General features: G+C 30.8%; 1 protein-coding gene across 1 annotated transcript; it reads left to right on the forward strand.

The window, feature by feature from the left end:
* The first annotated feature begins 349 nt into the window (after positions 1-349).
* LOC107451714 (uncharacterized) lies at positions 350-1,639 on the forward strand. The gene is made up of 2 exons (XM_016067892.2): positions 350-680; positions 780-1,639. Exons 1-2 carry the CDS (start codon positions 350-352, stop codon positions 1,637-1,639), a joined length of 1,191 nt encoding a protein of 396 aa, XP_015923378.2.
* The last annotated feature ends 11,639 nt before the right edge of the window (positions 1,640-13,278 follow it).

Here is a 13,278-nt window from a genome sequence, read left to right on the forward strand (position 1 = left end):
GGGGAGTTGTAATGAGGCTTTTTTTTATCGCCGTGTAAGAGAAATATATATATAGATATTTCAGGATCATAAATTATAGTCAACAATTGGATTTGCATTCATTGTTTGGTGATATTAAACTAAAATGGCTGACGGTTATTTAAGAAGACACGAGTCTGGTCACCTAAAAAGAAAAAAAAAAAAGATTAAAAAGAGAAAAATTTAAAAAAAATGGAAGGATCGATTTTAAAATTTGTAAAACCTTGTAAGTATGCCACTAAATACTGTTTTTAGTGATTTGAAAAAATATCAAGCAATTTAATCACAGTGTAAAAAATTGTGAATTTCTAATTTTTTCTCTTTCTATAAAATGTACAATTTAGGTGATGCAGAAAAAGAAGAGCAAAATCAGTTAAATATTTCGGAAAACCTGATTTCTGATGTGGAACTTCACGAAGAAATGCCAGGTCCAGAAAAGTTGTCACAATTCGAACATATAAAAGAAATTTCAAACAAAAATTCTTCTGTACAAAATGCAACAATTCACTCGGAAAAAGTTGATTTGATTCGTGATTTACAAACAAATTTTAGTTCTGATCCTGCTAAATGGAACGTGACTGTAGATCTGAAACATTACATTGCAAAAAACCCTGTTTCTCAAGATTTAAATGGCGATTTCAAATTTACTTGTAGACAAATAGGTGACAAAAATAGGCATATAACTAAAGACTTATTTTTTAGAAAGTTAACTAATGATGAAATTATTAAAAGAGATTAACTGATTTTATCAATGTCTACAGGTAAATTATACTGTCATGTGAGTAAATTATTTAGTTCCGAAATTTCACAAAATGCTTTTCAGACTGGTTTCAGTGATTGGAAAAATGCACATATTTTAATTTCTTCTCATGAACAATCGAAAAATCATATTACATCGCAAGTAAATTTATTAAATTATCAAAAAACGATTCAAGTAGACAAAGAACTGATAAGAGTACAAGAAGAAACGATAAAATATTGGACAAAAGTTTTAGAAAGAGTTGCTGCAGTGATTAAATTTTTAGCAGAAAGAGGTTTAGCTTTTCGCGGTGATAATGAGCTTCATAATAATGCGCATAATGGGAATTTTCTAGGATGTATTGATTTGTTAGCACAATTCGATCCCTTTCTTCGAAAGCACACAGTCAAATACGGTAATCCAGGAAAAGGCAATGTCTCATATTTATCTTCAACGATTTGTGAAGAGTTCATTAATTTGATGGGGAAAAAAGTTTTGGAACGGATTTTGTTTGAAATAAAGAAAGCCAAGTATTATGGTATAAGTTTTGACTCGCCGCCTGATGTAAGCCACGTTGATCAATTGACAATTACCACTCGATATGTATCTGAAATTGGCGATGTATACGAACGATTCTTAGCTTTTGTACCCATTGAATCACATGAAGGTAAATATCTTGTTGAAACTGTACTTTCAAATTTCGGGAAATGGAGACTTGATATACAAGATTGCAGATCGCAGTCATATGACAATGCTCGTAACATGAGTGAAACATATTCGGGAGTTCAGAGTAGAATAAAAAATATAAACAATCTTGCAGTTTGGATTCCTTGTGCTAACCATAGTTTGAACTTAGAGTTGCAGCTGCAGAAAGTTGCTTAAATGCGGTAAATTTTTTCGGACTTTCGCAATGTCTATTTACATTCTTCGCTGCAACCTCTCGGATTTGGTCAAAGTTAAGTGCATTAAAGACAACGATTAAAAATTTGTCAAAAACCAGATCGTCAATGCACCATTCGGCAGTTAAAACTTTAATTGAATATTATAAAAAAATCTGTGATATATTAACAGTTTTTTACAAAAGTGATATTGAAAAGGAAGATGCTAAACATGAGGCAAGAAAATTGATTGTTCAATTAAGTAATTTTGAAACTGCGTTTATGACCGTAATTTGGGAGCATGCATTAAAACAAGTTAATATGATCACTTTCGCTCTCCAGGAACCAGGGATAGAATTGTGCACAGTAGTCAAATTGTACAATAGTTTATTGCAACATTTTCAAAACATGCACACCGAAAAATCGTTCGACGAATTAGAATCGAAAGCACAAGTTCTTTTGCCGAATACTGAATATAAAGAGAACACGAAAACGAAAGAGACTTTTCGACGAAACAGAAGAACAAGAAGTAATTTCAAACTCGAATCCAAGACAAATGTTTTTGTCAGGAACGTATTACGCCATTTTAGATGTATTAATTTCAGAAATGACTAAAAGGCGTAAAGCTTACAGTGATTTGTACGATAATTTCGGTTTTCTTGTTCACAAAAATTTGTCAGAATCTGAGATTAAACTAAAAGCGCAAAATTTGGTGAAAATTTACTCATCCGATTTAGAGGAAAACTTTGTAGATGAATTTTCACCATTTTCAAATTTGTATGAACATAAATCTGCACAAAAAATGTTGAAGGCTCAAATTAAACTTGTGAATACTTTTCCTAACGTTCACATTGCATTAAGAATATATTTGTCGATTCTTGGATCAAATGCAGAAGGATAAAGATCTTTTTCCAGATTAAAATTGATAAAAAATTACTTCGTTCAACAATGAATCAAGATCGTTTGGCATCGCTCGCACTTATGTCTATTGAATACGACATTTTGCGTAGTTTGGAATTCGACAGCATAATACAAGATTTCGTTGAATCCAAAAATCGCAAAAAAGTAATATATTAGATCATAAGATTCTGCAAAATAATTTATAACCGAAAAATAATATATTTTTATAATTTTGTGCAAAATACACTTGTTGTTTTTAAAGCTAAATTATTTTTGTCAACAAATTTTTTTCTCCCAAGTTTTTCGTAGGCCCCTGAATTTCGTAGGTCCTAGGCATGTGCCTATAGGTTAATCCGGCCCTGCTTATTGGCGTAAACTGTCAAAAATGATACAGATAATTTGGAAACGTTGATCTGTAGATTATCTTAATCATTTGCAACAATGTAAGAAATGGTATTTTTCTGATAATGTTAAGAAAAATGATATGGTTATTATTAAGGAGGACAATTTGGCCCTTTTTAAATAGATGATGGGAAGAATCCATTAAACTATTCCTGGTTCTGATGGAAAGATCCGAGTTGTAATAGTAAATACCAAATCTGGACCACTTAAAAGACCTATTTCTAAAATTTGTCTACTTCCTATTGAATACAATTTTAGTTAAAAACTTTGTGCTTTAAAAATCCACTAATTGCATTCATTTGTCAAAATACATTGCATTCATTTGTTAATTTAATCTACTAAGTGAATTTCAACCATTATAGTAATTTTAACATGAAATATCCGTATCTTTAGTTAAACATTTAATTCCTGTCATGTTAGTTGATATGTTGTGTTCTTATGTCTCTGTTCTTGTTGTCTTATGTATTTATTTTTTTTACTTTGTTATGTCATAATTGCACTCCTTGTTATTTGTGTGTGTTATTTTTAAAATTTGAACAATTGAGTTGAATATCATGGATATTGCAAAGCGGGCCGGTATGTTGCTACGCCCGTTGGCTTCTTGGCGTTATTTTTCAGAGCCAAGCGTCAGTTGATGTATATCTACCGAAGAGCACACATGCTCGTAATTGTCTCTCTAAGCAGCAATAAAAAAAATATAGAAGTACAGTGCACAAATGTGCAATTTTCATTTTTTATCCACATCGAAATCCATTACAGAACAAATATTGTCGATTAACATTGCTAGGCAAAGTGAACAATTTGTGAATTTGGATGCACGCCTAGCAATGAAACCTGCAAGGTAACCTACAACATCACTTGAATTTAAGGCGGATGTATAATAGTGGTCACATTCTTCTTGCAAATTTAACCAAAATTCATTAATATCTAGACACTTATCTATGACACTACTCTGCATCTAGTTTCTCTTCTAAAAATATCTTCTTATTGTCGCTGGAGTGTCTAGTACTGCAATCAACCAGAGTCTCTAACAACTCAGTTCCAGACACATTCGAATTTTTCGGAAGCTTTATTAGGGAATACATATGTACCCACAAAGCGAAAAACCTGAAGGAAAGTGTTGGGATTGGGATGATTGTTAGATCTACAAGCATTTCACATGATGCCAAAGAATTTCTAAGAAATAATAAATACTTTTAATTTTAATGTAACAATTCTAACATAAGTTATTATAAATATCTTATAATATATCTTTTATTACCTCTAACGAATCTTGATTTAACCGAGCAGTCATTAAGTAGCTGAACTTACACTGGCTAGTTAAAAATTCAAATATCCCATGCAGCTTTTAAAAAATCTTTCAACCCATAACAAGTAGAGTCAGAAATAAAATGAAAATTATTCTCGCGAGCAAATGTCTCCCACTCATTAAGGTAGCTCAAAAAGTCTTGAATGTGCTATTAAAAAAATTGAGGTTTTAAAGAATTAAAATTCAAATATTCATAATTCATTCGATATGAAACATAATAACAGACATCAGTGAATAAAATAGTATGAAATTTCTTTACTTTATGGTCAGAACTAGTTGGTCTGCTGTCAATTAGCTTATTTACACGCTTGATAAAAGTAATTGTTGCATCACTGTCGGCTAAATTTTTTGAGTGATCTTTATATAATTCCATGCCAGCAGCAACAGAAGCACTAAAACACTAAGAGAAATATATTTTCAAATAAAGTTATCTCTAAAGACGAGAAAATTTAAAGAGATCTTAAGTTGCCTGAAAAGCTAAAGCCACATTCATTTTTTGGTAAAACTTTGGTCTCACATGCTCTGGTGCTAATTTCGGACAAATTTTCAAACTATAGTCTTTAGGGTTATCACATTCAATAACAGTATCCCAGAATGATAGCTTAATAGGACCATCTGGTGTCTAAATTGTCATTTGATATGATAATTAGAAAATGTTTTCAACTTTATGAACATATAAATTAATTTTACCTTCCCTAATATTTCTTATATCAGAGAAGGTTAAAAATAAAAAACAATATGTATACATTTTCAAACTGACAAATGTTTAAATTATATACAGTTACACCTTGTGAANGCCCTCGCCTTAGGGAAATTTTGATTTTTATTGCTGCTAAGAAAATGACGTCCGTCATGGCCGATGACTTTTATGGAACTAAATGAAAACGTGATAAATTAATGTCCGATATTTACAGGCTCCCGATAGAGGGCGTACTCGAGCGTTGCGATCGCGAATTGATAAAAAATTATTTCGTTCAACAATGAATCAAGATCGTTTGGCATCGCTAGCACTTATGTCTATTGAATACGACATTTTGCGTAGTTTGGAATTCGACAGCATAATACAAGATTTCGTTGAATCCAAACATTGCAAAAAAGTAATATAATAGATCATAAGATTCTGCAAAATAATTTATAACCGAAAAATAATATATTTTTATTTGTATCTTCATAATTTTGTGCAAAATACACTTGTTGTTTTTAAAGCTAAATTATTTTTGTCAACAAATTTTTTTCTCCTAAGTTTTTCGTAGGCCCCTGAATTTCGTAGGTCCTAGGCACGTGCCTAGGACCTACGTAAAACTTTGGTCTCACAAGCTCTGGTGCTAATTTCGGACAAACTTTCAAACTATAGTCTTTAGGGTTATCACATTCAATAACAGTATCCCAGAATGATAGCTTAATAGGACCATCTGGTGTCTAAATTGTCATTTGATATGATAATTAGAAAATGTTTTCAACTTTATGAACATATAAATTAATTTTACCTTCCCTAATATTTCTTATATCAGAGAAGGTTAAAAATAAAAAACAATATGTATACATTTTCAAACTGACAAATGTTTAAATTATATACAGTTACACTTTGTGAACATGAGCTCAAAAGAGCACAGAACATTTGTTTATTGTCTGAATATATTTAATTTTAATAAAAATTATACAGTACATATGTATACATTTTGCATTAATTATACATAATATAATATTTTATGCGATTTCACCAGGAATTACAAATTAATTCATGTTATAAAAAATTCAAGTTAATGAGGTTCAACTAGGCTTATGGTATTAACTTATAAAACAAGAGTTCAAAAAATAAATGTACATAATTTACCTTTAAGTTAATTAGAGCAACTATTATATTCCTAAGACATTTGATTAGATGAGGAAAATCTGACACAAACCAAAGCCTCCTAAGTTCATCACACATGTGTTGGCAGCTAACAGACTCCAAGATAATGCCGAATTTTTTCCACATATTTCTATTCCAGGATGCCCCAGTCACAACAACATCAATGAAGAAGCCTGCGCATTCCAACAGAATAATACACTCCAACAACAAGTGATGTAAAATCGTTCCTGGAAAAATTTATCATAATTGTCAACATCTTTTCAATTATTATTATGAAAGGAATAATCTAATTCAACATAATCATTGGCACAAACACAGATTTTATCAGTAGTAAAAATTAAATCAACTAAAAGATTAAATATAAATATTTTCTTATATTTCTGAAAACTTTTTTTCACACGAACATGGGAAATACTAAAGAGCAACTTTAATAAATTATAAAAAAAAATTTTGACAAAATTTTACATATTTAAAACAAGTTAAATTTTACAAAAAAATTTAATATAAAATATGCCTTATTACTTGTAATTAAATATGATTTGAAAGGAGGAAAAAAAAACAGTGAAGAGTTCTAGCATTAGATTATTTCATAATATTCTATTAAAGTATAGTTCCTTACATTTTAAATAGAAAAAGAAAGAAAACATTGTAGTAAATTATTTAAAAGCAGAAGCTATTTTTTCTTTATAATTGATTGTATTTTCAAGAGATGGGATTGAAGTGCACTTTCTTGTTCCCTGAATGGGCACCTGCTCTAGACCATAGTGCAATTAATATCTGATGCAGCACTCTTACTCAGAAAACATGCAATTGATTGCACCCACTCAAGGGCGGCGCCAGTAGGGGGTCAGGGGGGCAATTGCACCCCCGTCGGGCATGGCCAGCCCCCCCATCGGGAAAAATTTAAAGTCTCGTCGGGAAAATAGTCTGGTCACATTTTTTTTCTAAATAATGTCGAAAATTCATTTACAAATGCCTAATAAAAATTTTTGTAGTTGACTTTTTATTTATTTATTTTTAAGAATTAGTAACAAAATTAAGTAAAATATATTGTAAATTCTATGTAATTGTAGTTTCACTGCACTACTCCTAACTTTGCTCATACATTGTTAAACTAGAGTCCGGATGCGATTAGACATGGTTGAAATTGAAGACTTTTCGAAGACCCATAGAAATCCTTTCCCCACAGACACATCTTGATTTTCTTGGAAACTATCTTTCAAACTGTTATTCTTTTTTCTTGAGAACTGAGGAGGGGATAGATAATCACCCCTCTTTACTGGAAGAATAACTGACAAAAGCCTGAGGAACAGAGAGAGAGAGGCAGGTCCTCTTCTTTACAAATTCTTTTTTATGTAACATGTTTATCAATGGTTTATGGGATCACATAATTGCTTTGTGAAATTTTCAAGCAAAATGAAAGTAAAAGAATAAAATAAAAAAAATTCAGTTTTAATTTTTTCATTTTTTTAATACTTTTAAATGAGGAAAATCATTTACTTATTCGGATTCAAGGTTTATATTTTAATCAACGCATTAAATAAGCAGTCGGAAAAAAAAGAAAAACAAACAGTAACAAAATATTTGTAATTTATTTTAATTTTTTTGGCAGATTTAATTTATTATTTTTTTTTTTTCATTTTCTTAGTAGTAAAAAGATTGTTGATTGATTCAGAGAAACAATTAAACTGTCCGTATTCAATATCTTAAAATATATATTAATCAACATAATAGATTCTCATTGACTTATTTTATGTACAGTGTATGAAATGGAAAAAGGGAACACCTTGATTAACTTTTGATTTAATCGTATATTCACGTATAAAGAGTCAATACCATATTTTTACGAAAAAGAGCACTAAAGCGCATTTTGTTCAGGATAAACATGCAAGTTTGTCAAAAGTTTAGTTTTAGGTTTTTAATTTTCAAAATGCGGAAACAGCCGCAATCTGGAAGATGATAGTGTCCAAAGTTATGGCAAAAAGAGAGATGGAAAGTTTGGGTCCTTTAATTTTAACTTCATACTTCGATTATTGCGCATTATCTCGAGAACTTCTTGAGTGTATTGAAAAATGTATACATTAAATTACAAAAAAAAAGAAAAAAAAAAATTATGCACAAATTTTTAAGCAAAAATAATTTTAAATAATTATTTGTTATTTTTTACTAGTTTATTAAATAATAATAAAATATATTGAATTGTATGTTCTACATATTTTTACGTCCTTTTAATTTCAAAACACAAACTTTCAGAGCAATCGATCGATTAGTTTCTGAGTTCAAATTTCAAAAACGTCGGTTTGCTTAAAATTTCATTTATCTTTAATTATTCAATCAATTTTATTCAAATTTTGTATTTTACAATTTAAAATTACCTTCCACAAAATTATATAAAAATTTGTATATCTTGCTATTTTATTTTATCCGTCGTTGAACAGCTGACCTAATTTTCGGGTTTACGACTACTAATGTTTAACTCCGTAGCCTTGTAATTTTGAACCCAATCCAGAAGACAAGGAAACTCCTGGATAAGTACCCCAAGAGGTTTTGCTTTGTTATGAGAACATGGAGGACTTTGCGACTCGACAGATTTAACGTGAATCAATCGCCATTTACTACACGGGGATTTCAAAAATCGGGATTCAAAATTTCTCTAGCGCATATAATAAATAAAAATGTAAAAAATTTTATAACTAATTAAAACTGTATTTTCTGCATGACATTACCTTTGGAAAAACGAATTTTTGCAATTGTATGAAAATTTTTTCGATTCAGTCAAAACGCAAAACGTTAGATATGACAAGATTGAAATATTTTTTATTACTATGAAGGAACTTTACACTACTCACCTGACATGACTAATGGGATATTATTTATCATATTGCAGTTTTGTGTCTAATTTCTTATCTTAAAATATTGGTTGTACTGATTCATATTTAAGGCTACGTCGTCCAACCATTAAGATTGAAGGCTAGTACTGAAAAACCCGTTCATTAACTCGTAAGTTATTCGGGTAATATAGTTTTTCATTTGAGCACTGTTATTATTCTTCATACGTTTTATACTTCAGTTACTAGATTTTATCAGTACTAAATATTACTATCGATGTAAAGTATTGTTTTAAATTTATTCCACAAATCGCTAATAATAGTTTTTTCTTAAAATTTAATATAAAGTATAAAGAAATGGCGAACGCACTAATTGTAACGTATTGATGCAGAGCAAGGAGTCCCAAAATAGTAAGTGCGCCAAAAACATCGATAAAGTGAGCCAAAGGGTGAGTTTGGCGAAGTTTCCTCTTGCTGTAGGGGTTGCAACCATTTAGGAATCAGTAGAAAGTTTGCATAGCTGAGAAAAGGTGACCTGGTTTCGAGATGACACACCTGGTGAGTGAATCCTAGATTCTTTCCCCCTTTGTATTACTTAATGTTATGTCAAATTGTAATCAAGAATATTTTCATAATTAAATTTAACTGTGTGTTTTCTAATTTTAACTCAAATTAACATGATACATACTAAAGTGATTTCAATAGGTGTATCAATGGTGCCGAGACACCTTACCACGCGGGTTAACGAACAACGCCGTATTTTACTAATCTTAATTAATCTAGCTTAAATTTTAAGTTTCATTCACGCAATGTTTTTTAAATGCATTTATTTATTAATTGTTTTAGAGAATTTGGTTTATTAATTGGTTTAGAATTTTTTGAATTAATTTGTTAAATACCTTATGTTGAATTAGGCACGTGCTGAAAATTTCATGTACGCGATTTCATTTTCATGTCTCAAATGCTTGCCGGTCATAATAGAATTTAGATTTATTTTATGTATTTTGTAAACGTTAGGGAAATATTTATTTCGTATAATTTGTTTAATTCTGAATAATTATGAATAGAAATAGAGCAGGTAGACGGTAACCGGAGCCGTACGACGCGGGTGCGGAACAAGGTTTACGAAGAATTTCAATGCATTTAATAGAGTTAAATCCCAAAATTTAAAGGAAAGGACGATTCAATTCATAGTTTTAAAAAAAAATAGATGAAGTAGGACGTATAAATAATTGGAATGACGAGGAGAAAGTTACCGTATTAAAACTTAAATTATGTGATGATGCGGAGAAATTTATCGAAACTTATTCAGCAGTTAATGAATATGATAATTTAGTTCATCTACTTAGGACGAAAAAAAAATTCCGTTAACTACACATTTGCAGGAACTCGCGACTTGTACACAATACGACTCAGAAAGCATATTTGAATTTGGCAATCGCCTTCGTCGATTGGGCGAAAACATTCTATCCGCTCAGGCGAATGGCGCAAATCCGGCAGTGAGAGAAGCAAATAATGGAATATTATTAGCAAGATTTTGTGCGGGTATTAAGCCAGAACTACAGAGACAGGTGTTAGGAAACAACCTTCAAACATTTGAAAACGCCGTTCAGTGTGCGATTAGAGAAGAAGCTAATTTTAAGATTTTTGAGAATTCGTCGAGAAACAGAGAGGGAACGGTCACTAACAGATTTCAAGAACAATTAATAGGCGAGTTGACGGCTCAAATTTCCAAACTATCAGTCGAGGTAGACACATTAAAAAATCAAAAGAAAACAAATGAGGCCGAGGTAAACAATCATACTGCGAGAAGATACCCCCCATCGTCGGTTAGGTACTATTATTGCGGGATTCAGAGGCACATTGAAGCAAATTGTTATAAAAAAGAGAGAGATCAAAAGCGAAACAGATCAAAATTGCGAGAAAGAGTTGGATTCAGAAGACCAAATTATACTAATACAAGAAATTTTGTAAACAATTCAGATGAAAGGAGAAATGCTAATACTCAAAATTATCGGGATTTAAACTCCAGAGGGAGGTATTAAAATCAGGGTCTGTTGTATCTCCCGGAAATTCTTGTAATTCAGACCAATTTAAATTGCCCGTTATTAGCGTAGTATCAAATCAATGTAAATTTAATTGTTTAATAGATAGCGGAGCAACAATTTCATTATTGAGTCCAACAGTTTTCGATAAAATAAATAAAAATGGTCAAGTTTCAGAATTAAAATCAAATATAAAAATAAAAGCAGTAAATGGTAGCTAGGTAGAAATAAAAGGACACTTTAAACTTATCCTAGAAATAAAAAGTACATCGGTTGAACAAAATTTTTACGTTACGGATAAAGATTTTTCAAGAAATTATGAAGCTATTTTAGGAATAGATTTTTTCAAAGCCAGAGATGCAAGTATTAATATCAAAGATGATAGCATTAAAATCATGGAAGAAAAAATTCCATTAAATTATGTATCAAATATAACTCATGAAAACAGTAAACATATAAAATTACGATTAAATCAGAAATTGTTAATTCCACCTGGAATTTCGTCAGTTGTTTACGTTGACGTACCAATGCTGCGTGAAAATTGTTCTAAAATAACAGTCGATAAAAGTAAAAAATTAAAAAGAAAAGGGGTTTCTTTTGAAGATAACAATAATTTATTAAATGTAATTGATAATAAAACTCGTGTTGTTTTAAATAATAAAACAGATAAAGCTATTATGTTAAATAAGAATACAATTATAGGCTCAATAAATAATTTTGATGATTTGCCAGAAGAATTACCCGTATTCGGAGAATCACCCCCACCAATTAACGAGCATGATTTTAAATTAAAACATTTGGATTCCAAAACGAAACACAGAGTTGCACAAATCTTGTTAAAGCATGAAAATGCGTTTGCTAGATAGACAATAGAATTATCGGAAGCTATTACTGATCCTCACGAAATTCAATTACTTCATAACAATCCCATTAAATGTCCTTCCTACAAAATACCTTTTCATTTGCGTGAAGAATTTCGAAAACAAATACATGATTTAGAAAAGGCTGGGATTATTTCAAAATCTAACTCAAATTATAACGCTCCTGGATTATTTATTAGGTAAAACAGTAAATATCGCCTCGTATTAGACTTTCGAAAACTCAATGAGATAACGGTTCCACAGGATTTTGTAATTCCAACTTTAGATGATATATTGTTCGAAATTTCTAGATAAAATAATTATATGAGTACACTAGACCCCAAGACAGCGTTCAATCAAATAAATATTAAAAGGAAAGATCGACATTGTTTCCAATGCCAGAAGATTTCTTCAAGGATTGCTGTTGTTGTTGCTAATTCCCATCTGGTCTGACGGGGTCAGACCAGATCAATAAACACACAGACATTAAGAAAACCGTTGAAAAGAAAATCGACACTATTTGAGAACAGTATGTGAACTTTTATCGCATACTGCCGAACAAAAGATTGGAATAAGAGGAACCTCCAATTTTCGAATTGCTGACGTTACACGCAATGGTAATAGTACAAATTTTAGCCCTAACTATGGGAATTTTTTAAGTTTGCTATCATTAGTTGCAAAACATGATAGCGTAATCGATAAGAAAATTAAACATGGTTCATCAAATGCAAAATATACTCACCGTTCCATTCAAAACGCTCTGCTTGATATTATGGCAGAGCAAATAACTGTAGAAATATCTGAAGAAGTGAAAACGGCTAAGTTTTTCTCAATTCTTGCAGATGAGTCGAAAGATTTAGCAAAAATTGAACAATTGTCAATCGCCATACGGTATTTGTACAAAGGAAATGTACATGAAGAATTGTCAAAGTTAGATGCAAAATCATTGTCTTTGAAAATCATTAATGTTCTTGAAAAAAATAATATTGCTGTAGAAAACTATAGGACAAGCCTATGACGGAGCATCAGTGGTGTCCGGAAAACATGCTGGCGTTAACGCTATTATAAAAAGTACTTTTGCTCCACTAGCATTTTATACCATATATTTCAACCACAGATTAAATTTAATTATTGTTGAAGTGGTGAAATTAACTGAATGCGTCGATGAGTGTTTTTCTGTTCTATAGAAATTGTACAGTCCGCAAAAAAAAAGATATCACCCTGAATAACTTTCGTTCTAATGATCCGATTTTCACGAACTAAGTGTCAATCTTAATGTTTCCTGGGGGTGACCTCAAATATGCTAATTAATTAGTGCTAACTATTAATTAAGTTACGAAATCAGACACAAAAACGTACTTTCTCTGAATAAACATATATTTTTTTTTACATATTTGGAATCTAGACACTTGAATTAGGGGGGGTAGACAAAATTTTAAAACAATTG

This window comes from Parasteatoda tepidariorum, chromosome 8, assembly GCF_043381705.1.
Source record: "Parasteatoda tepidariorum isolate YZ-2023 chromosome 8, CAS_Ptep_4.0, whole genome shotgun sequence".
NCBI classification, from domain to species: domain Eukaryota; kingdom Metazoa; phylum Arthropoda; class Arachnida; order Araneae; family Theridiidae; genus Parasteatoda; species Parasteatoda tepidariorum.

What these genes read in the sequence shown, in the direction of transcription:
- LOC107451714 (XM_016067892.2), top strand. Translation starts at nt 350, where the DNA reads ATGTACAATTTAGGTGATGCAGAAAAAGAAGAGCAAAATCAGTTAAAT. An exon ending in ATTTACTTGTAGACAAATAG is followed by an intron (nt 681 to 779) that starts GTGACAAAAATA and finishes CAATGTCTACAG; the next exon opens with GTAAATTATACTGTCATGTG.